Here is a 25,265-nt window from a genome sequence, read left to right on the forward strand (position 1 = left end):
AATCAGGGTCCTGGAGCCAGCTGGGCCACAGTGGTCCATAGCATCATGGAGTCACTAGTCTGTTGACATTACAAATATGCTAAACAAACCCTCGTTTATGTGCAGAGGAAAAGAATTTGAGATTTTCTCCCCACTTCTGGGCATGGAGAGTAGCTGAGACGGAAAGGAACAGAGGATCAGGTTTCCTTAAAACTAATGAACATGACATTGCAGAACCGCTATAAGGAAGGGATAGGGCCCACTACCATCCTTGGGGTGCTTTGGAGACATCACCTAGTCCAATGGCAACTCTTTATTTCTCCTGTGGAAAGTACCTGGTCTCGGGTGCCAAATTTTCATCTGGAGCACAGGGGCTCCCCTTTAGACTGTGAGCCCCATCTGGGACAGGGACTATGTCCAATCTGCCTATGCTGTATCTACTCTAAGCAACATGAGAAGCAGCATGGCCGAGTGGATACACCATGGGCCTGGACACACTCCACCACTTGCCTGATGTGTGACCTTAGGCAAGTCATTTCACTTCTCTCGACCTCAGTGCCTCATCTGTAAAATGGGGATTAAGACTTGGGAGCCCCATATGGGGCAGGGACTGTATCCCACTAGATTTGCTTGTATCTACCCCGCTGCTTAGAACAGACAGGGCCTGCAACATAATAAGTGCTTAACAAATGCCACAGTCATTATTATTATCATTCAATGCTTGGCACAGTGCTTGGCACTGAGTAAGTATTTAAATACCAAAAAAGGGGGGATGGTGAAAAGTGGGTGGGACGCTTTCTAGCAGGGGAAAGCAAGTGGGATAGGACTCAAGTGTAGGAGGCGGGCTTCAGAGAGATAGAGAAAAATGGGATATTAGGGATTCACAGACCTGTGTACAGCTATCAGATCTGGTCAGAGAAGCTGCATGGCCTAGTGGAAAGAGCAAGATCTGGGGAGTCAGAAGACCTATATTCTAATCCCAACTCTGCCACTTGCCTGCTGTGTGTAACCTGCTGCAAATCCCTTCATTTCTCTCTGTTACAGTTTTCTCATCTGTAAAATACAAATTAAATACCTGTTCTTCCTCCTGCTTAGATTGTGAGCCCCACGTGGACACTATCTCACCTGATTATCTTGTACTTACCCTAGTGTTAAGTAGTTAGTCAATTGTATTTATTGAGCACTTACTGTGTGCAGACCACTGGTACTAAGCACTTGGGAGAGTACACTACAACAATAAACAGACACATTCCCTGCCCACAACAAGCTACAATCTAGAGGGGTAGTACAATGCTTGGTACAATGCCTTCTAGACTGTGAGCCCGTTGTTGGGTAGGGACCGTCTCTATATGTTGCCAACTTGTACTTCCCAAGTGCTTATTACAGTGCTCTGCACACAGTAAGCACTCAATAAATATGATTGAATGAATGAATGAATAGTAAGGGCTTAACACATAGCACAATTATTATTATAATCATTATTGTCAAAGAAGATACCACTGATGGTGAAGAGATGCTCAGGTACTAATGAATGAATTATTTTCAACAGCTCTTTATTTAAAGAATGTTTTAAGTGTTTACTATGTGTCAAGGGTGCTTCTAAAATAGAAGTTAATCAGGCTGGGTACAGTCACCTTCTCAATTGGGGTTCATAGTCCAATTAAGAGGGAGAACAGAAATTGAATCCCTAATTTGTAGTTAAGGAAACTGAGGCCCAGAAAGGTTTAGTGACTTGTCCAAGGTCACAAAGCAAGCTAGTGGTGGAATAAGGATTAGAACCTAGGTCCCAGGCCCATACCGTTATCCACTAATCAATCAATCGTATTTATTGAGCGCTTACTGTGTGCAGAGCACTGTACTAAGCGCTTGGGAAGTACAAGTCAGCAAAGACTAGACCACACTGCTTTCCAAAGCTTCCCAGAGTTCTTAAGCGGGAATCTCTGCCTGGCTCATTCAAGGTATCTGTACAAGAGGAATTCACACCTGGGGTTCCCAGGTTCAAAGAGAAAAGGCTTAAAGACTAATAAAGAATACACCGCCTATTAAGTCTTTCCCAGCCAGGTTCCAGCTCGACCCTCACCCTCTCTCCTCTGCACAGCACAGAGCAGGAGTAACAGATCCGCCTGCTTCTAGGTACCGGATCCCTAACCAATAGCAAGAAGAATAGTAGTCTCTTGAATGGAACACGTCTCCACCTAAGACAAAGCACTATGAATAAACTTCCGATCCTAGAATTTCATTTTTCTGGCAAAGCAGCAGCCCAAATCTAGAAGACCACAGAGGATGCAACATTATCAAGGGGTTGTAAAGTAGCAGGCCAGGGGATGCTAACTACTTTTCAAACATTACAGAGGTGCTTTCAAATTGCTCTCTCCCTTCTTTCCTCCTTGAATAATTTCATTCATGACAGAGTAGGTTTCCTGTGAATATCTTTCGAGAGCCAAGTACCCAAACCACACAGTCCCAGACAGATTGTTACCCAATGACTGTAGGGGTGGGTGGCTCAATACAAGTCTAACGTCTAACAGATGATCTGGATTGTCACACATCAGTTTGAGACCACAAGCACAAAGTGAGAAAGAATGGCCCATGAAATGTGGCTCTTGGTATTTTATACAGCAATCACCAGGAAGCTAAGGGAACCAGATCAGTAACTGAGTTCAAAGTTGGAATTCACTTTATCCCACAAAATGGAAATTCCAGCCCATTATGGCATATCAGTACCCTGATAGCTTTCAAAATACCAAAAATCTCATCTCAATGGCCAAGTTTTATCTATAGATTTGTTCATTTCCCCCTGCTTAGAGTCTAGAGCTGTTGTTCTTCTCTTAAACCATTCTGAACCATCCACCAAAACCAAGTGAAATGATCCTAACAGTGAAGCAGTACCCTACCACTCTAAAGCCAACTGAGCAAGCAGACAAAGTCTCCTAATCTTTCATTCTTTCATTCAATCGTATTTATTGAGTGCTTACTGTGGACAGAGCACTATACTAAGTGCTTGGAAAGTACCATCTGGCAACAAATAGAGACCATACCTACCCAACAATGGGCTCACAATCTAGAAGCGGGGAGACAGACAACAAAACAAAACAAGTAGGCAGGCAACAATAGCATCAATGTAAATAGAATTATAGATATATACACATTATTAATAAAATAAATAGAATAATAAATATGTACATATATACACAAGTGCTGTGGGGTGGGGAGGAGGGTAGAGGAGAGGGAGGGAGTTGAGGCGATGGGGAGGGGAAGAGGAGCAGGGGAAAAGGGGGTTTAGTCTGGGAAGGCCTCCTGGAGGAGGTGAGCTCTCAGTAGGGCTTTGAAGGGGGGAAGCATGCTAGTTTGGTGGATGTGAGGAGAAAGGGCATTCCAGGCCAGAAGTAGGACACGGGCCAGGCGGACAGCTGAGAACGAGGCACAGTGAGGTTAGCAGCAGAGGAGCTGAGTGTGTGGGCTGGGCTATAGAAGGTGAGAAGGGAGGTGAGGTAGGAGGGGGTGAGGTGATGGAGAGCTTTGAAGCTGAGAGTGAGGAGATTTTACTTAATATGAAGGTTGATAGGCAGCCACTGGAGATTTTTGAGGAGGCGGGTGGCATGCCCAGAGTGTTTCTATACAAGGATAATCTGGGCAGCAGAATGAAGTGGGGAGAGAAGGAGGTTGGGAAATCAGAAAGGATGCTGATGCAGTAATCCAGTTGTGATAAGATGAGTGATTGTACTAACGTGGTAGTGGTTTGGATGGATAGGAAAGGGTGGATCTTGGCAATTTTGTGAAGGTGAGACAGGCAGGTCTCTAATGAAAGTCTCAAGGTGCAGTACACTCCTTCTGAAGAAGCAGTTTTGTCTAGTGGATAGAGCAAGGGGCTGGGAGTCGGAAGGACTTGACTTCTAATCCCAGCTCTGCCCCTTGTCTATTGTGTGATATTGGGCAAGTTACCTAACTACTCTGTGCCTCAGTTACCTCATCTGTAAAATGGGGAGTAAGACTGTGAGCCCCATATGGGATATGGACTGTGTGCTACCTAATTAGCTTATATCGACTCCAGCACTTGGTACATTGCTTGGCACATAATAAGAGCTTAACAAATTAGTGGAAAAAGCCCAGGCTTGGGAGTCAGGCGTCATGGGTTCTAATCCCAACTCCTCCACTTATCATTTGTGTGACTTTGGGCAAGTCACCTAACTTCTCTGTGCCCTCAGTTACCTCATCTGTAAAATGGGGATTAAGACTCTGAGCCCTACATGGGACAACCTGAATACCTTGTATCTACCCCAGCGCTTAGAACAGTGCTTGGCACACAGTAAGCACTTAACAAATACCATAATTATTATTATTAATTATTATACATCTAATTCAGCTAAGAAGGTCGAACAACTGGAAAAAGTCGGAGATGGATTTTCACATCTATTGTGTTGCACTAGATAACAACAGGAAAACAATCTCTCATTTCCTCTTTAGATTCTCCTTTTTTTCCTGTCACATAGGTGGTGCTGTTTGTGCTGTAAGGGTGGGTGGATAGGTAAAGTGTGTGTGTTAGAGAGAGGAACAGAGACAACAGAGGGGCAGAGACAGGGAGGCAGACAGCAGAGAGAGCAACAGAGTGTAATTTAAAACTGCTACAAAGCAGAAATTGCAGAAATGAACACCTATTGTTTAACTGCCTTTCCTCAGAAGCTATAAATAAATGTTGTGCATTTGGGGGAAAAGTTCAAAACTATTAGCATCACAATAAAGTTCAAATGATTTTGCTTGAGAAATGTTTCATTCAACAAAATGTGCCAACTCATCCTGAAACTGTGATTAGGACAAATGTAGGGCCCACTGCCCACTTCCAACTGAACCATGATAATGGGTTCCACAGGAGGAAAAGCCCTCCCAAAAATTCATGGGTAAACTGACAAGTAATAACAACTCAATCTATCATCAAATCCTGTTAGTTCTACTTTCAAAACATCTCTGACCCCTCCATCACTTTCCTCTCCTTCAAAACTGCCACTATGCTGATCCAAGCACTTAGCATATCTGTCCTTGAACAAAGCATCATGGAAGAGTCCCACGGAGGCCCTCCTCCTACACCACATTCTCTCCCAACAGTCATTCATTCAATAGTGTTTATTGAGCACTTGCTGTGTGCAGAGCACTGTACTAAGCGCTTAGCACATCAGACCAAGGCCTACTGGACTCAGAAGCCTCTCTGAGTGGGCCTCTCAACTCTAAAATTTTGGGAAGCTGTGTTCACCTACCCCTTTGAATGGGACATGGAATGGCAAATCCTAGAAATGTGGAGGAAGAACTAGCTGGATTTAGGAAAAGAATGCCTACAGGGGTTGAAAAGCAAGGAAGATAGTGGTGCTGGCAATTGTAATGGGGCAAGTGAGATGGAGAAGATGTTAGAGGAAAGCTGAGTAGTTCAGGTTTGGACATACTAAGCTTGAGATGCTGGGAAGACATCCATGTAAAGATGTCCTGAATCAACCAATCAGCTGCATTTATTGAGCAATTACTGTGTGCAGAGCACTGTACTAAGCGCTTGGGAAGTACAAGCTGGCAACATATAGAGACAGTCCCTACCCAACAATGGGCTCACAGTCTAGAAGGGGGAGACAGAGAACAAAACCAAACATACTAACAAAATAAAATAAATAGAATAGATAGGTAACAAGTAAAATGAATAGAGTAATAAATATGTACAAACATATATACATATATACAGGTGCTGTGGGGAAGGGAAGGAGGTAAGATGGGGGATGGAGAGGGGGACGAGGGGGAGAGGAAGGAAGGGGCTCAGTCTGGGAAGGCCTCCTGGAGGAGGTGAGCTCTCAGTAGGGCCTTGAAGGGAGGAAGAGAGATAGCTTGGTGAATGGGCAGAGGGAGGGCATTCCAGGCCATGGGGATGATGTGGGCCGGGGGTCGATGTCAGGACAGGCGAGAACGAGGCACGGTGAGGAGATTAGCGGCAGAGGAGCGGAGGGTGTGGGCTGGACTGTAGAAGGAGAGAAGGGAGGTGAGGTAGGAGGGGGTGAGGTGATGGACAGCCTTGAAGCCGAGGGTGAGGAGTTTCTGCCTGATGCGCAGATTGATTGGTAGCCACTGGAGAGTTTTGAGGAGGGGAGTAACATGCCCAGAGTGTTTCTGGACAAAGACAATCTGGGCAGCAGCGTGAAGTATGGGTTGAAGTGGGGAGAGACACGAGGATGGGAGATCAGAGAGAAGGCTGATGCAGTAGTCCAGATGGGATAGGATGAGAGCTTGAACGAGCAGGGTAGCGGTTTGGATGGAGAGGAAAGGGCAGATTTTGGCAATGTTGCAGAGCTGAGACCGGCAGGTTTTGGTGACGGCTTGGATATGAGGGGTGAATGAGAGAGCGGAGTCGAGGATGACACCAAGGTTGAGGGCTTGTGAGACGGGAAGGATGGTAGTGCCATCACCAGAGATGGGAAAGTCAGGGAGAGGGCAGGGTTGAAGAGTTGAGAGATTGCAGAGAAGGAGAGAGTTCAGAGTTAACAAGGTAGATTGGGAGGCCCCACATGGAGTTAGTAGTTGAAGCAATGAGCATGATGACTACTTCATTTGTAAATAGTTTTATGTCCATCTTTTCTGTTACAGTGTAAATTCCTTGTGGAAAAGGAACGTGTCACTTCTTTGTTTTGTGCTTACCAAGAATATTGAACTAAGTGAGCACTCAATAAATACTAATTCTACTAGCATTATTATATTGTACATTCCTTGAGGATAGGGATCATGTCAATCAGTCAATTGTATTTATTGAGTGCTTCTTGTGTGCAGAACACTCTAAGCACTGGGGAAAGTACAATATAACAGACTATTCCCTGCCCGCAAAGACCTTACAGCATAGAGGGGGAAACAGACATTAACATAAATAAATAAAATTGCAGGTATGTACATAAGTGTTGTGGGACTGAGAGGGGCAATGAATAAAGGGAGCAAGGAGGCGCAGAAGTGAGTGGGAGACTCTCCAAATGCTTAGCCCTATACCTGCAAACAATAGGCACTCAATAAATAATAATCATGGTATTTGTTAAGCACTTACTATGTGCCAAGCACTGTTCTAAGCGCTGGGGTAGATACAAGATAATCAGGTTGTCCCACATGGGGCTCAGAGTCTTAATCCCCATTTTCCAGATGAGGTCACTGAGGCACAGAGAAGTCAAGTGACTTGCCCACAGTCACACAGCTGAAAAGTGCTGGAGCCAGGATTAGAACTCATGACCTCTGACTCCCAACCCGGGCTCTTTCCACTAAGCCATACTGCTTCTCTTTAATAAATGCTACCTTAAATGTCCACACTAGTTTAATCAGCAAGAAATTATAGATAGCCTCTTATTTAGGTACAGAGTAGTTTAAGACATAGCCACATCTTGCTAGTCCAGTTAAAATTGTGCACACTAGCCAAATTATTGCTCTCATAATTCAGAATGGGTCTAACTATTGTTCCCAGAGTAGCCAATGTCTGCAGGGGGATGTTACCATCCAAGTCAAAATTTTTGGTAAGAAGAATTACTACCATAAACATCACAGTCATTCATTCATTCATTCAATCACATGTATTGAACGCTTCCTGTGTGCAGAGAACCGTACTAAGCATGTGGAAAGTACAGTTCAGCAACAAATAGAGACAATCCTTGCCCACAGCGGGCTCAGTCCTAACAGGAAACCACTGTTGTTCAGAAAAATCATGACTATATTTAGGCAAATCCAAAGCTTCTGTTCTGCTCTCAAGCATCTTTCCATTCCACTTCAGATCTGAGAACAAACAAATATATCTTCATTCTTGCCCTCCTTCCAAGACCACTTGGACCAACAATTGCTTCCATCTTCCTAAGACTTATCTGACTTTGAGTTGAGTGAATAATTATCATTGAAAATGCTGCATCACAAAGCCCAAGCGAATACAACAGAATGGGTCTTCCAGCGTTTGAAGCTTACTGCCTTGTTACTTGTCTAGCATCACTCAAATTTGAATCTTTGGCAGTCATGGAGGTTTGCAGATAAAGACTCACACAAAGTTTAGCTTTTGCTGGTGTTAAGCAGATGTCTTCAGCTTTTTCTCTTGTAGGAAAGCAAAGACATATGTTGCCCATCCTTTTCAGATGAGAGTTCTAGACTTGATTGCACTATTACACCATTCAAGTCTGAGCCGGAGCCCCCCAGGTTGAAAGTCAGCAGCAGAAGCAGTTCTGAAAGACAGGGACTCTGGTTTCTTTAATGTCAGAAGAGAAGCAGTATGGCTAGAGCATGGTCCTGTGTGTTTGCTTTATGGTATTTATTAAGTGCTTACTATGTTTCAAAACTGCTCTAAGCCCTGTGGTAAGTACAAATCAATTAGGTTGGGTACAGTCCCTGTCCTGCATGGGGCTCACAGTTTTAAGCAGAAGGGAGAACAGGTGTTGAATTCCCATTTTACATTTGAAGAAACAGAGGCACAGAGAAGTTAAGTGACATGCCCAAAGTCACACAGCTGGCAATTGGTATAGCAATTGGCAGGGCTGGGATTAGAACCCACGTCCTCTGACTCCCAAGCCCGTGTTCTTTCCACCAGGCCAGGCTGCTTCCCTAAGAATAAGAAGGACCTGGATTCTAATCCTAGCACTACTTGTCTGCTGTGTGACCTTGAACAAGCAAAGTCACTTCTCTGTGCCTCAGTTATGTCATTGGTAAAAGGGAGATTAACAACTGAGCCCCATATGAGACCTGATAACCTTGTATCTACCCTAGTGCTTAGAACAGTGCCTGGAACATATTAAGTGCTTAACAAATACCATTTTTTAAAAGAGAGACACAAAACATCTAAACACAGCCATTTATACAACATGATCTGGATGTGATGTGTTCTTGAAAACATCTGTAGATCGAGAATGGCTGTACCATGAGGTACCAGTTTCCATAGACTTGAATGAAATTTGTTAGGGTCTGTCCCAGAACCAGCCCTGACATGATGACCAGGACATACAGGAAAATAAAAATTTCTCAATAAATCCCTCCCTTTGATTGTTCACATCCCATTTCCTAGGGACTTTACTGTCCTGCTGTACCCCAAACCTGGTTCCTTCTTACCCTGGATCCCCACCCCATCCTTCTCAATCGGACATACTGCACAACAAAGTGGGACTACATTCCTTGAAAATGTGGCTTTAGGATACATTTTCCAATCGACTTAGATGCTATACGTTGGGATATGGTTCCAAAACTAAACTACTGTCTAATCTTCATTAAAGTCACACAGCATACCATCATAATTTTAACGAAAATGATCTGCACACAGTAAGCGCTCAATAAATATGATTGAATGAATGAATGAGTTGTAGTCTGATTATTCATTCATTCAATCATATTTACTGAGCACTTACTGTGTGCACAGCACTGTACTAAATGCTTGGAAGAGTACAACAATGAACAGACACATTCCCTGCCCACAACGAGTGCTTACGAATCTGTGCAGAAGGCTACAAAAGTAGAATCTTGTTCTGATGACTGCAGTAGTTGGTTTTCAACTTCAGTAAAAAATCTGTCTAATTTAAATTAAACAAAGCCTCCTTGTTTCAGAAAGTACCTTGTAGCCGGACAACTCCTTAACTAACTACATCAACACTTCTCAATATTTTTTCATCAATGAATCTGATTTTTAAAAGAACTGATGAATGACTTTGTCTTCCCTAAGTCTTAGCTGGTAGTCGAGAAAGCATAGCTTCTTCATTTATTTTGGTATCTTGCCACGCTGCATTTGAACATTGAGGTACCAAACTATAACGGCTGAACCTCTGGATTGTACGTACTGTTGGATGGGCATAAGGGATCAAATCACAACAGCTGTATCTCTGAGTTGTGTATATCATGGGATGGTTTCATTTCTCTTTCCTGACCCTCTCACCAACCTGGACATACTAGATGCCTTTCTTTTAACTCCCCCAGGATGTGATTCTCTGCTTTTCGTTAGGGATCGGCTAGGTCAGCCAGCTTCCTCAGGAAGTGTCTTTCCACACTCACTCCCATTTCCTTGTTGATTTAGCTCCTGAAGGGATCAGTAGTGCCTGGGACCAGGGTTTGCTAATTACCCTGTTGGGACCTCTGGGAACAAAGCTTTGCTATGCCGAACCTAAAAGAAAACAGTCCCTCTTTAACAACTCCACAAAAAGTGACTACATGATGATTTCCCTACCCTGTGACCTAATGGAAGGCTGGCATCTTGCCGGCCTGTTTAGAGGCTGCTCCCCAAATTTGACAGACCACACCTCCAAACGTACTCAAAGTTTTTTTTGTATGTCAGTTTTTAATGGAATATATGTTAAGTGCTTACTATGTGCCAGGCACTGTTCTAAGCACTGGGGTAGATATAAAGTAATCAGGTTGGACACAGTCCCTAACGGTTTTAGTTCCCATTTTGCAGATGAGGTAACTAAAGCACAGAGAAGTCAGGTGACTTGCCTAAGTCACACAGTGCACAAGTAGCAGGTTCAGAACTAGAACTCAGGTCCTTCTGACTCCCCAGGCCTTTGCTCGATCCATTACGTCACGCTGCTTCTCCTAAAATCCCATTTCCACCAACAAGTCTTCACTGATTAACTTCCAGCACCCTTACTTACATAGCCGTTTAGTCATATGTAGGAGAAGCAGCGTGGCTTAGTGGAAAGAGGCCGGGCTTGGGAGTCAGAGATCATGGGTACTAATCCCCACTCTGCCACTTGTCTGCTATGTGGCCTTGGGCAAGTCACTTCACTTCTCTGTGCCTCAGTGACCTCATCTGGAAAATGGGGATTAAGACTGTGAGCCCCACGTGGGACAACCTGATCACCTTGTATCTACCCCAGCGCTTAGAACAGTGATTGGCACATAGTAAGCACTTAACAAATACCATCAATATTATTATGTAGCGCTCAAAGTACTCAGTCAGTGGTATTCACAGAGTGCATGCTCTGTGCAGAGCACTGTTCTAAGCACTTGAGAGACTTCAATAGTTTGCTAGACATGATTTTTGTCCTCAAGGAATTTACAGTCTAGCAGGTGAGGCAGACACTAAAATAAATTACAGGTTAGTTATCTGCATGGAAGGATATGTGCATAAATTCTATAGGATGTGTGCTGAAGGACTTAGGGGGTGAAATTAAGTGCATATGTGAGACAGTTGGGAAGGAAAATTGGGTGGGAGAATGAAGGCAAGTTTTCTGAAGAATGTACCATTTCAGTGGGTCTGAAGTTGGCAAGAGTACTGGTCTGTCTCCAAACTCCTTGAGTTACTGGCTCCATTTCCTCTCCTCCAACTCTCTTCTCCAACTCTGCCAATCGGACTTCTGTTCTCTTCGCTCCACAGAAATTGCCCCCTCTAAGGTCAACAATGACATCTTTCTTGCCAAATCTAATGGCCCCTAGTCCATCTTAATCTTCCTCACCCCCTCAGCTTCTTTTGAAACCGTTGATCACCCGATTCTTGTGGAAACATTATCCAACATTGGCTTCATTGACACATGTCTTCTCCTGGTTCTCCTCCCATCTCTCTGGCCACTCCTTCTTAGTTTCTACCACCCTCTATGGGAGCTCCTCAAGGCTCAGGACTGTGTCCCTGTCTATTCTCCATTAACACCCATTCTCTTGGAGAACTCACTGGCTCCTGTGGCTTCAATCATCTTCACATGGATGACTCCTAAATCTTCCTCTCCAGCCTAGACCTCTCCCGCCTAGACCTCTCCCCTTCTCTGCAATCTCACATTTCCTCCTGCCGTCAAAACACCTATATGTGGATAGCCTACTGAAACCCCAAATTTAACATGTCCAAAAGATATCTCCTCATCTTTTCACCCTAACCAAAACCTCTCATAGACTTGCCTATCACTGTAGACACTACCATCACCCTTCCTGCCTCACAAACTCATAATCTGGGAATTACCCTGACTCATCTCTTCCAACCCACATAGCCAATCTATCACCAAATTCTGTCAGTTCAACCTCCACAACATTGTTAATATCTGCCGTCTCCTTTCCATCCAAACTGCTACCATATGGATCAAACAATTATTTCCCACCTTGACTACTGAATCAGCCTCCTGGCTGACCTCCCTGCCTCTTGTCTCTCCCCACTCCAGTTCACACTTCACTCAGCTGTTCTGGTCATTTTTCTAAAAAAATGTTCAGTCCATGTCTCCCCACTGCTCCTAAACACATCAAAGTCCTTACCATTGGCTGTAAAATACTCAAAAAGCTCTCCACACCTACTGCCTTACCTCGCTGATCTCATACTATGACCCAGCCCACACAGTCCTTTCACATCACTCTACTCACTATACGTCAATCTCATCCATCCTACCCCTTATCTCTTATGCATGTCTTTGCTCTGGCCTGGAACTCTCTTTCCCTTCATATCCATCAGACCAACACTCTTCCCATCTTCAAAGCCCTCCTAAAATCCCATCTCCTTCAAGATGCCTTTCCTGACTAAGCCATTATTTTCCCTTCCTTCTGCATCACCAATGCACTTGGATCTGTGCCCCTTAAGCATTTCATATTCACTCCAACCTCAGCCCCACATCACTTATGAACATATCCTTACTCTCTCCCTTTTCCTCTCTCTCTAATTCATGTTAATGTCTGCATCCCACATCACTTATGAACATATCCTTACTCTCTCCCTTTTCCTCTCTCTCTAATTCATGTTAATATCTGCATCCTGCTGTAAACTGTAAAGTCCTTGTAGTCAGGGACTGTAGCTACCAACTCTTTTGTTTTGTACTTTCTCAAGTGCTTCACACAATGCTCTGTACACATTAAGACTCAATGATGAAGATGATTGACAGACCCATCCTTAGCACTAGTGCATGCTTGTTAATTCATTCATTCAATCATATTTATTGAGCGCTTACTGTGTGCAGAGCACTGTACTAAGCTCTTGGGAAGTACAAGTTGGCAACATATAGAGACGGTCCCTACCCAACAACGGGCTCACAGTCTAGAGGGGGGAGACAGACAACAAAACAAAACATGTGGACAGGTGTCAAGTCATCAGAATAAATAGAAATAAAGCTAGATGTACATCATTAACAAAATGAATATAATAGTAAATATGTACAAGTAAAATAGAGTAATAAACCTGTACAAACATATATACAGGTGCTGTGGGGAGGGGAAGGAGGAAGGGCTGGGGGGATGGGGAGGGGGAGAGGAAATTCAAATGTACTTTCAGTTATTTATTTTGATGACTCTATTTGTAAGTAGATACTTCCCAGGTGCTTAGTATGTAATACATTATGCTCAGTGGGCACTCAAAAACTATGATTAAAACTAGTTATCCCCACTAGCCAGGGCCAGTTCCACATGGACTATACACTGTTTTGTCCAGTAACCATCTATTGAGAAAAAGTGCCCCATGGCCTTCCCTGATACATCCGGAGAGCCTCCTACCCACACCTGCCAAGCCCAGCTTCTGGAATATTCCCAAGAGCTCAGATAGGAAGGCTGAGTGGCTACTGGGGAAATGTCTCAGAGCCTTCAAATGTTCAGCTGGAGAAAACCAGCTGAAGGACAGATTCTCATCTCCATGACTTTGACCATAAGCTGGGTTGGATAATCAGTGTCCTGAAGGGACTTTGGGCACTGAAGCCTGTGGTGATCCAGAAAGACCCCACTGAGAGGGAGGGTGAATCATGTCCTGATGGACATCTGCCAGGCTGGCCTCATCTCTGCAATGGGGGAATCTCAACAATCTAGCTCTTCAGGCTGTGCTTCATTATGTCTTTGAAATATGTGCCCCTTTTCAGGCTCTGCTACAGCATCTGCTTGGTAGCCCACCTTGGTAGTGTGACCTTGTGGAAAAAGCAAAGGCATACAGTTAGAGGGTCCTACTCCCAGCTTTGCCACTTGCCTGCTATGTGACTTTGGGCAGGCCATTTAACATCTCTGGACCTCAGTTTCCTCATCTGTAAAGTGGGGATTCAATACCTGATCTCCCTCCTACTCAGACTGTGAGCCCCATGTGCAACAGGGACTATGTCTTACCTGATTATTTTGTCTCTATCACAACATTTAGTCTTGGTACATTGGTCTCAAAAATGCCAAAATTATAATTATTCAATTAATTAATCGCATTTGAGCACTTTCTGTGTACACAGAGCACTATATTGAGTGTTTGGGGGAGTACATTGCAAAAGTTAACAGTGCTTTGCATATAGTAAGCGCTTAATAAATACCATCATTATTATTATGTGTTCCCTGCCCACAAGGAGCTTACAGTCTAGAGCACAGACAGACATTCAGTTCTGGGTCCCCTTCTATTCCCCATCTACACCCACTCCCTTGGAGAACTTATCTGCTCCCATGGCTTCAACTAACACCTCTATGCGGATGATACCCAAATCTACATCTCCGACCCCTATCTCTCACCCTCTCTGAAGTTTCGCATATCCTGTTGCCTTCAAGATATCTATACGTGGATGTCCTCCTGTCACCTCAAGCTTTACATGTCCAAAACTGAATTCCTTACCTTCCCTCCCAAACCCTGTCCTCCGCCCACTTTCCCATCACTATAGACGGCACCACCATCCTTCCTGTCTCACAAGCCCGGCGTTATCCTTGACTCCTTTTTCTCATTTAACCCAAGTATTCAATCCATCACTAAATCCTGTCTGTCCCACCTTCACAACATCGCTAAAATCCACCCTTTCCTCTCCATCCAAACTCCTACCACGCTAATACAATTACTCATCCTATCCTGCCTGGATTACTGCATCAGCCTCCTTGCTGAACTCCAGGCCTCCTGTCTCTCCCCACTCCAGTCTATGCTTCACCCTGCTACACAGGTCATTTTTCTAAAAAAACGTTCAGGACATGTCACTCCGCTCTTCAAAAAACTCCAGTGGTTGCCCATCCACCTCCACATCAAACAAAACCTCCTCACCATTGACTTTAAAGCGGTCCACCACCTTGCCCCCTCCTACCTCACCTCATTACTCTCCTTCTTCAATTCAGCCCACATATTTCACTTCTCTAGTGCTAACCTTCTCACTGGGCCTCAGTCTTGCCTCTCTGGCCACCAACCCCTGGCCCAAATCCTGCCTCTGATGCTCCCTGCTTCAAAGCCTTATTGAAGGTTTATAGAGTTGGGAGGGGTTGCCGACCCTACAGTTGAGATAATCACAGTTCCACAGGGAATAAGCTTATTTTGCTCTATGAAATGTAAATCAAGCAAAATCTTCCAAGATGACCCCATAAAGGACTGCTTTATTTCACCTCCTGATTGGTTGTCATTTACTTGAAATTATAAAGTCTCTGAACTTTTCTGAGGGAGGGTCTCAGTGAGAGGGAGGTGTGATTTGAGCTGTAAATCCACACGGATTCCAGGTCCCTACCAGGGAAGAGTGCTTTAACTGCCTTTCATATATTTTCTGGAGCTGCTCGTGGCTGTCCCACTTCTGGAGGAAGATTCATATCTGATCTCCAGCGGTGAATGAAAAAGTCGGGCATACAGAGGAAGAATTTATTCATTCATTCAATCATATTTATTGAGCACTTACTGTGTGCAGAGCACTGTACTAAGAGCTTGGGAAATACAAATCAGCAACATGTAGAGACGGTCCCTATCCAGTAATGGGCTCACAGTCTAGAATGTCCTGTTTCTCCATCGAGACTGTAAGCTCATTATGGGCAGGGAACATGCCTTTTAATTCTGTTGTACTGTACTCTCCTAAGCACTTAGTACAGTGATCTTGTTGTCCACCCTAGCCGCATACTCCAGCAGAAGTGGCATTGGCTGCATTTTCCCTAAAAGCTTAGCATAACCGACTCCATTGAGTGCAAGACTCAATGACAGGATGTGTGAGGAATAGGAGCCGGCCTCACAGAAGATCCTGTAATGGAGGAGGGCTGACACTCATCAAAGTGGCTATGCCCTGTCTGAGGCGACCCCATCCTGTGTGGGTGATGTCTCCTGATAACATCTCCTGACAACAGGGTGCCAAAGCTTTGTGCAACCAGGAATCCTTTGTGTAGCTCGGTTAGGGAACCAAATAAAAGGGAAGAAGCGGCTGGGATCGGGGCTGTTCGTCACTTGTACCTCTCAGGAGGTAAACGGGCGAGCAGTCAGCTTTCCTACCTCTACTGCTTTATCTGAACTTAGGTCTCCGAGTCATTTTTCCTATCTGCGTCGCCACCTTGGGTTCTCAAACCCTGCGGCCGATTTACACGGGTTAACTTATTTTGCCCCTTACTTGTCGATAACAAGCTTCACATAGTAAGAGCTCAATGAACACAATCGACTGATGAATGAAGTGGCAGGCAGGCAGAGAAGAGAACATTCAAATACTTGAATTATGCTCTGCTTCCAATTTCCATTATTTCAGGATTAGTTAAGAGGACTGAATCTGGGGGTGGGGAGTGGATTGGGAGGGAGTGTGGAAGTGCCAGCTTCAGAACGCATCAAGTGACTGACTTAGGGGACGCGGAGCCATTTTCGATCACCGCCCAACCCTTTTGCCTCTCGATTGGTAGAATCGGTAGGTTGCCCAGACAAATGCAAACTACACCCCCCTCTCACAGGCCCGTGACCACTAGCCAAAAGCAGCAGCAGCAGCAGCAGGGAAGCAGAGCAGCAGAGGATGAAGCTCTTTAGTCTCTTCCTTCAGGCCTCTTCACCCTCAGTAGTGGGGTTTGCTTACTCTCTGGCTGATGCTGGAGGATTCTGGTTTGACCCCTGAGATGATGCTGTACTGCGCCAAGCCGACCACCTCAGAGGAGACACCGCCACCTGAGCCATGTCAGAGTGAACCCCTGTGCCGTTTTCCAGAAGGAACACCTTCCCTACCCACAAGGAGCTTACAGTCGAATGGGGAGAAAGACTTTAAAACGTTTACGATGCAAGTGAATGGAATATGTAACTGGGTACAAATATAAATATGAGTCCTAATGAGGGTGTAAATAAATGCAGAAAATTTAGGTCTGGATTGACCAAGAGGTGATGGAGAATGGAACACAGGACGAGACGAACTCTGGAAATAAGAAAGTCTTTTGAGCTTTAGTTTGAATAGTTTCAGGGCAATACCTAAAGAGCTTATTAAAATAATCATTTCACATTCACTGAAGTACCGCAGAAATCCTGCTACCAATTCCCTAAGGTTACCATTACGTCAAAGGAAGTGTTTCTATGTTATTTGTAATGACATAATTAAGAGCTGGTTTATATTTATTTGGATAGCACAGTGGGGATGGAATTAAAAATATTTTAGTAGGCACACAACATATGCTGTAGGAAAATTGACAGAGATTCACCCTGCTACATTTATTTCCTAATTTACCTAGGTATACCTCATTAGGGGAAGAGGGGAGGAGGGGGCAGAAGAGGGTGTTGTCTTTAATGAGCCAACTACCTAGATGAAAGCTTAATGGGGAGGGTAAAAAGGAAGGCAAAAAGTTAAAAAATATTTTACCTATTGGGTAATGTCTACCAATTCTGGTGCACTGTACTCCCAAATGCTTAGTACAGTGCTCTTCACACAGTAAGCGCTCAATAAATACCACTGATCAAACTACTGGAGGTAATAGTCACAGGACTCTGGGAAACAAGGGTCTCTCAAAGCAATAGTTTGAAACATCACTGGAGGGATGATGGGACCATTCGTACTGTAATGAAGGGTAAGACCTCAAGTTTTAGACACAGGAGGGAGGTGGTTAGGAAAACAAACTAATATTCGCAGTTCGTGAGCTGGAATGGCCCATGATCATTCATTCATTCAATCATATTTATTGAGCGCTTACTGTGTGCAGGGCACTGGACTAAGCGCTTGGGAAGTGCAAGTCGGCAACATATAAAGACAGACCCTACCCAACAACGGACTCACAGTCTAGAAGGGGAGGATTACAAACCCTGCCCTTTCTAGACTATTTTTCTTTGAAACCCTTGTGCACATCCAAGACCTCGGTAAATCAAAGTCCCCCAAAAGGCCAGTAAAGACAACTTCGTTTTTCAATTTGAGTCATTTTACTTTACTCTTGCCAATACCAAGAACATCTAACAAGGATTAAAAAGTGATACATTTCGCTTCACAATGACAATGGTGTCATCTTCGCTCAAAATAATCAAGAGACAATAATATTCAGGAGTTGTAGTCAGCAACTTGATTAAAACAGGCAGGCTTTCCATGACCGACCCCAACAGATTTTCAGGGATTTATTTAACATGATCATAAAAAAAGAAAAAAAAAGCTTGAGACTAAGAATCTGGTTTGTATCAATCCTGGGGCAAACTACTTTGCACACTCTGAAGTTTGTTTACCCTTTCCTTTTATCCCAGTTCAAGTATGTATTGGTTTTTAGTGTCACATGTGAAGCTGAAAACATTCCACAACATCTGATAGACTATTGCTGCTACGCACATGATTTGATTTCTCTGAAGGAACTTATGAATTCTGGAGATTTTGGCTCGGTGATTCTGCAGCTTTGAAAGCAATCAATCCAACCAGTTTTACCGATGAGGAACTAAAAATGCAACCTAAACCTCAGACCTAATCTGGTCCATTTTATGGAAAACTGTAATCCAGAACATATAGGTAGCAAAATGACACTGGTGCCATCTGTCCTTGTTTCCAAGGTTAAACCTAAGAGTGCCATCCAATTAAAATGGGCTAATTTCAGAGGTGCAATGAGCTGGGTAGTCAGGAACCAGGAAAAGGAAATTAAAACAGATGCCTGTGATACTCTCCTTCTTCAATCAGGATGCACACACCAGCAATTGATTTTATTAAAAGCTGCCTTTGTTTTGTTTCATTTTTATGGTATTTGTTAAGCGCTTACTATATGCCAGGCATTGTACTAAGCACCGAAGTAGATACAAGCTAATCAGGTACGACAGAGTCCATGAACCACATGTGGCTCAATCTTAATCTCCATTTTACAGATGAAGCAACTGAGACAGAGAGAAGTGAAATGACTTGCCCATGGTCTTATAGCAGACAAGTGGTGGAGCTGGGATCAGAACCCACGGCCTCTGATTCTCAGTCCTGTGACCTATCCACTAGGCCACTCTGTTTAAGGTGGCATTAAAAAATGAATGACAAACAAATCTGCAGTAGCTAGTAGCTAGTAACTCCCAGATTGAGCCCCCTCCTCCCTCTAACCCTCCTCCCCCTCCCCATCCCCCCACCTTACCTCCTTCCCCTCCCTGCAGCACCTGTATATATGTATATATGTTTGTACGTATTTATTACTCTATTTTTTAATTTTACTTGTACGTATTTATTCTATTTATTTTATTTTGTTAATATGTTTTGTTTTGTTGTCTGTCTCCCCCTTCTAGACTGTGAGCCCGCTGTTGGATAGGGACCGTCTCTATATGTTGTCAACTTGTACTTCCCAAGCGCTTAGTACAGTGCTCTTCACACAGTAAGCGCTCAATAAATACGATTGAATGAATGAATGAATGAATAGTGTGCCCATGAAAATGAGAGGTCCCTCCCTTCTCATAACCCATTTAGCTTACATGGTAGGGAAACTGTTCATTGTTATAATGTACTCTCCCAAAAGCTTAGTACAGTGCTCTGCACCCAGTAACAGCTTAATAAATGAATGAATGAATAAAACATTCACGACGGCTATTTGTCTTCCAGCTTCTGTTTTGGTAGCCCTGCTTATTTTCCAATAGGGAATGCTGGCAGGGAAAGCAAAAAAGAGTGTTGAGGAAACACTCTCAAGTTCTTCAAGAAAGATGTTCTATATATCATCATTAATGTCCCTTTAGTTAAATCACCTGAGAGTTATCCCACCAAAAGCTAGATACTTAGACAGAGTTGTTCTGGTAATTATATAGCTTTTCCTTTGGGATTTGGCTTTCTTTTCTGTTCCTTCTCCTAGAGAAATCTTATGATTGCATAAGGTTAATGATCTAACTTGAGCTGACAATAACCAGCAAAGTCAGTTACACTAACAATGCAGCTATGAGCTGAAGATTAACTCCTGTTATATGCAAACTTTCTGGAGTTTCAATAGGCTTAAACCGAGACATTTGCCTTTCAAGTGGAGATGGTTTCAAAGTGAGGTTTCTGCAGTCTCTACATGGAAAAAACCATTAACAATCAATCTGCAGTGGGTCACCTTAACTGCTGCGTGTCAAAAGGCATTTAGATTATTTTAAGTTTCACACACTCTTCCCTTAAGTCTAAAAGTTACTACATAGAGGATATAGTTGTTGACATATTCCGGTAGGGACTGTCACTATAGGTGACTTTTAACCCTGCAGATGTAAACGTAGTGCAGGGGGGGTAGACTCAGTAGAGTACACCCTAGCAACATCTCCTGACCCACCAGCACCACGGGGTAGCAGAGCCTTGGCAAGGGCCCTTCCCCACTTTCCGTTGGTCAGTTTCCCCTTGGTCAGCGCTTAGAACAGTGCTTTGCACATAGTAAGTGTTGTCCGCCAGCGAACTTGGCATGACTGACTCCATCTTGTGAATACCAACAGTAACCCTCAATTTAGTGCAGACCGAAAGCACTCCAGTGCGTAAAGTAACATTAACCAAAGTGGCTTCTCTCTGTTTGGGATGTCCCCATCTTGTGTTGACCGTTATCTCCTAATAACATCTTATAAACAGGGATTTTTAACACTAAGGAAACCATGACAAACAAACAGTTGCACTTTTACTTAGGATCTAGGAATGCCAAGGCCTCAAGTGCAGCACTACTCTCGGGAATCCTTTGTGTAGCTCGGATTTGAAATCCAATAAAAGAGGAAGAAGCAGCTGGGATCGGGTCTGCTTGTCACTCGTACCTCTCTCAGGAGGTGAACAGGCAGGTAGTCACTTTCCTTCTTTACTGCTATATCTGAACTCATGTCTCTGAGTCATTTTTCCTATCTGCGTCACCACCTCAGGTACACAAACCCTGCGGCTGATTTACACTGATTAACCTATTTTGCACCCTACTTTTCGATAACAGTAAGCACTTAATAAATGCCATCATTATTATTATTATTATTATTCTGGAGTACCATGAGGGACTGTGGCCCTATGCCAAAAGCGTCCTTTCTCTTGATCCTGCCAATGACGGATTTCCAATGTCCAGTATAGGCTAGTGGAAAGAGCACAGACCTGGAGTCAGAAGATCTGGGTTCTAATCCTGGTTTCTCTACACGTCTGCTACGTGACTTGGGGCAAGTCACTTAACTTTTCTGTGCCTAAGTTACCTCATCTGTAAAATGCAGATTCAGTACGTGTTCTCCTTTCTACTTAGATTGTAAGCCCCATGTGGGAGAGGGACTGTCTGACCTGATTATCTTGTATCCTTCCCAGCATTTAGAACAGTGTTCGACACATGGGAAGTGCTTGACAAATACCAGAATTATTATTAACATTGCTATTTTCATTATGGAGAGACCAGGAGCAGGGGAAAGTGCCAGGGAGAGGCTTAAGCTAGATTGGTCCTCAGGAACTCTCCCGATGCTACTACTGGATTTATTCTGAGTAGATGGCTGGTCATGGACGACCAGAGAAGAGCAGCAGAGGAAGTGGCAGGAAAGCCCTGGAAATCCAGAGCCACTATCCCAACCTGGGAAAGCCCAGCTCTCTTGCCCTGTGTTGCCCTGCACCCTTATAACCTAGGGAGGTAGCCTGGGCAAGGAGCATCCCAGAAGGAAGGGTCCAGGGAGTCTCCAAAAGGGTAGTCCCTTTTCATTAGCAACAAGATTGGCTCTGCCCTAAAATCTGTGCCCCAGGGAAAGTTCCCTGAATGTTTATTGTTTCTCCTGATCTGTACAGCCTTAGAAGTGATAATTCAACATTTCCAGTTTGAGAAGAAGCGTGACTTGGTGGAAAAATCAGAGGCCTAGGAGTCTGAGGACCTGGATTCTAATTCCAGCTTCGCCATTTGCCTGCTGTGTGACTTTGGGCAAGTTATTTAACTTCTCTGTTTCGATTCCCTCATCTGCAAAATGGGGATTCAATACCTGCTCTCCCTCCTACTTAGACTGAGAGCCCCATATGGGACACCTCATTATCTTGCAACTATCCCAGTGTTAGTACACTGCTTTACACAAAGTAAGCATTTAACAAATACCACAATCATCATTATTATTATCTCTGATTTGATTTTCAAGTTTAAAAACACAGTGACAAAGGTTAGAGGAGGTTGTTTGTTTTTACCCCGTACCAGGTATCTTCTCCCAGACATATCACTACATTCATTGAGAAATTTAACCATTTATTACTGAATCCAAAAACTGGGTGGACTTCCTACAAATGAGGTGAAACATCAGCGTGAACAACCTGGATAAGTAAAAATAACAAAAATGGGATACTTACAGTTATAACCAGGTGCGATACGGTTATGAGCTTCCAAACTCGCTAAGGTGATATGGAAGATGATATGCAGGAGCAGAAATGATAGACTGAAGAAACACAGGGACTTGAGTAGCCGTCCTGTATGTCCTAGGAAAGAAAAATGATGGAACTGTGAAATTTCAATTGCGGGGAAACTACGAAACCCATAGAGAGAAATTTTGCTAAAGCTCTCTCACGGCTAAATATTTTCCTGTCTGTGTTCACCAATATAAATGTGTACCTATAAAGCTGTCCTCTGTACTCGAAGACACCACTGACAGTGAGAATTCCAATAATCCACATAGAAAAGCTCAAAGGCATGAAGCGCTACCTTTCCTCTATCCATCATTCCTGTCAAGCGCTTAGTACAGTGCTCTGCACACAGTAAGTGCTCAATAAATATGATTGAATGAATGTTTGTATTGCTATTGAAAGCAGCTTGGCCTGGCAGAAAGACCATGGGCCTAGAAGTTAGAGGACCTGGGTTCTAATCCCAGTTCTGCCACTTGCCTGCTTGGTAAACTTGGGCAAATCACTTAGCTTCTCAGTGCCTCAGTTTCCTCAACTGTATATTAGGGATTCAATACCTGCCCTCCCTCTTACTTAGACTGTAAGCCCCATGTGGGACAGGGACTGTGTCTGACCTAATTAACTTGTATCGACCCAACACTTTAGAACAATGCTTGACACAGGGTAAGTACTTGATAGCATTTTTAAAAATACTGGAGTTTGATTCCTAAATTAAGAACAGCAGCAGGCAGCCCTGGAAGCCAATCATTCATTCATCCAGCTGGGATATTTGCCAAAGTAATCCAAAGTAATTTTTGGACTAATTTGGATTGTGAATAATTTGGACTAAAACAATTCATATAAAATCCAAAGTAATTTTTGAATTGTATCTAATTATTTGCTAAATTCAGCATTTCTATCCATAATTTCCATATCTTATATATGGTGACCAATTCATCTTTGTATGTTAATTAGTCAAACCATTCTCATTGTGAGTCCCTTGTTGTGTAGGGACAGTCTCTATATCTTGCCAACTTGTACTTCCTAAGTGCTTAGTACAGTGCTCTGCACACAGTAAGCGCTCAATAAATATGATTGAATGAATGAATTATAAGATCCTTGGGAATTGGGATCCTGTATACTTTATTGTACTCCCCCAAGCACTTAGTACAGTGTTTTGTGCAGAGCAAAGTGCTCAATGAATAGAATAGATTGATTGCTTATATTTTAGCAAAAGAGACCCCTAGATGCAACTCTCATAAATATCACTTCTTTCCAATCAGTCGTTAAATCAGTTGTATTTATTGAGTGCTCACAATGTGCAGAGCTGTGTGCTTGAGAGAGCACAATACAGTGGAGTAGGTGGACACATTCCCTGACCACAGGAAAATAGAAGGGGAAGCGGACATTAAAATGAATTACAGACAGGGAAGGCAGCAGGGAAGAAGGAAATGTAGGTAAGTCCTGTAGGGCTGGGAATGAGGTGAATATCAAAGTGCTAAAGAGTTAGACCTTAAACTATGTGCCCCATGTGAGACGGGGACTGGGCATGACCCATCTTGTATCTACCTCAGCTCTTAGAATAATGCTTGACACATAGTGAGGGTTTAACAAAACACTCTAATTACTGTTATTAATTATTAAAAGAGTATAGGTAATGCAGACGAGAAGGCAAATGTGGGCCAGGGTTTAGTTAGGAAAGGCCTATTGGAGGAGATATGATTTTAGTAGGACTTTCAAGGTGGGGAGAATGGTGGTCTGTTGGATAAGAAAGGGTCCTATTTGCTATCCGGTGTGATGCAGAGACAGTGCACATGGATTCTTACCAATAAATAAGTGTCCAGTTTGAGAAAGAAGATTTGTGGATATAATTTGGGTCTGATCACTCTTTGTTTATGCCAGATACTACTACTACTACTACTAATAATAATAATGGCATTTATTAAGCGCTTGCTATGTACAAAGCACTGTTATAAGCGCCAGAAAGGTTACAGGGTGATCAGGTTGTCCCACAGGGGGCTCACAGTCTTAATCCCCATTTTACAGATGAAGGAACTGAGGCACAGAGAAGTTGTGACTTGCCCAAAGTCAAACAGCTGACAATTGGTGGAGCCGGGATTTGAACCCATGACCTCTGACTCCAAAGCCCGGGCTCTTTCCACTGAGCCATGCTGCCAGTGAGTCTACTGAAGTGTTTGTTGCTGTCTTTGTGTCCACAAAGGAGCAGACTCCAGATCCTGCTCTTCCTCTGTTCCACGGATGATGCTTTCTCGGGCAGGGAGGTTTGATTCTCATCTCTAGCTAATGTAGGGGTTGCCAGGGTACTTCACTAACATAGACCCAAGAAACATTAATCATGTGGGAAGAAGCATGGCATAGTGGATTAGTGGATACAGCATAGGCCTAGGCGTCCGAAGGTCATGGGTTCATTCAATCATATTTATTGAGTGCTTACTATGTGTAGGGCACTGTACTAAGCCCTGGCCCTGCCGCTTTTTTTTTTTTTGATGGCATTTATTAAGCGCTTACTATGTGCAAAGCACTGTTCTAAATGCTGGGGAAGTTACAAGGCAATCAGGTTGTCCCTCAGGGGGCTCACAGTCTTAATCCCCATTTTACAGACAAGGTAACTGAGGCACAGAGAAGTGAAGTGACTTGCCCAAAGTCACACAGCTGACAATTGGCAGAGCCGGGATTTGAACCCATGACCTCTGACTCCAAAGCCTGGGCTCTTTCCACTGAGCCACGCTGCTTCTCTACACGCTTGCCTGTTGTGTAGACTGTGTGTAGACTTTTAGACTGTGAGCCCACTCTTTTAGACTGTGAGCCCACTGTTGGGTAGGGACTGTCTCTATATGTTGCCAATTTGTACTTCCCAAGCACTTAGTACAGTGCTCTACACATAGTAAGCGCTCAATAAATACGATTGATGATGATGATGGTGTAGCCTTGGACAAGTCACTTCACTTC

At 43.7% G+C, this 25,265-nt stretch overlaps 1 protein-coding gene across 1 annotated transcript in view; it reads right to left on the reverse strand.

Moving 5' to 3' along the window:
• PIEZO2 (piezo type mechanosensitive ion channel component 2) overlaps positions 1-25,265 on the reverse strand; it is a 546,102-nt gene that overhangs the window by 330,226 nt on the left and 190,611 nt on the right. The window contains exon 3 of the mRNA XM_038746742.1: positions 22,269-22,394. Coding sequence (XP_038602670.1) covers positions 22,269-22,394 — 126 coding nt within the window. The remainder of the gene's footprint in view (positions 1-22,268; positions 22,395-25,265) is intronic.

Source organism: Tachyglossus aculeatus, chromosome 5 (assembly GCF_015852505.1).
Source record: "Tachyglossus aculeatus isolate mTacAcu1 chromosome 5, mTacAcu1.pri, whole genome shotgun sequence".
Taxonomy (NCBI): domain Eukaryota; kingdom Metazoa; phylum Chordata; class Mammalia; order Monotremata; family Tachyglossidae; genus Tachyglossus; species Tachyglossus aculeatus.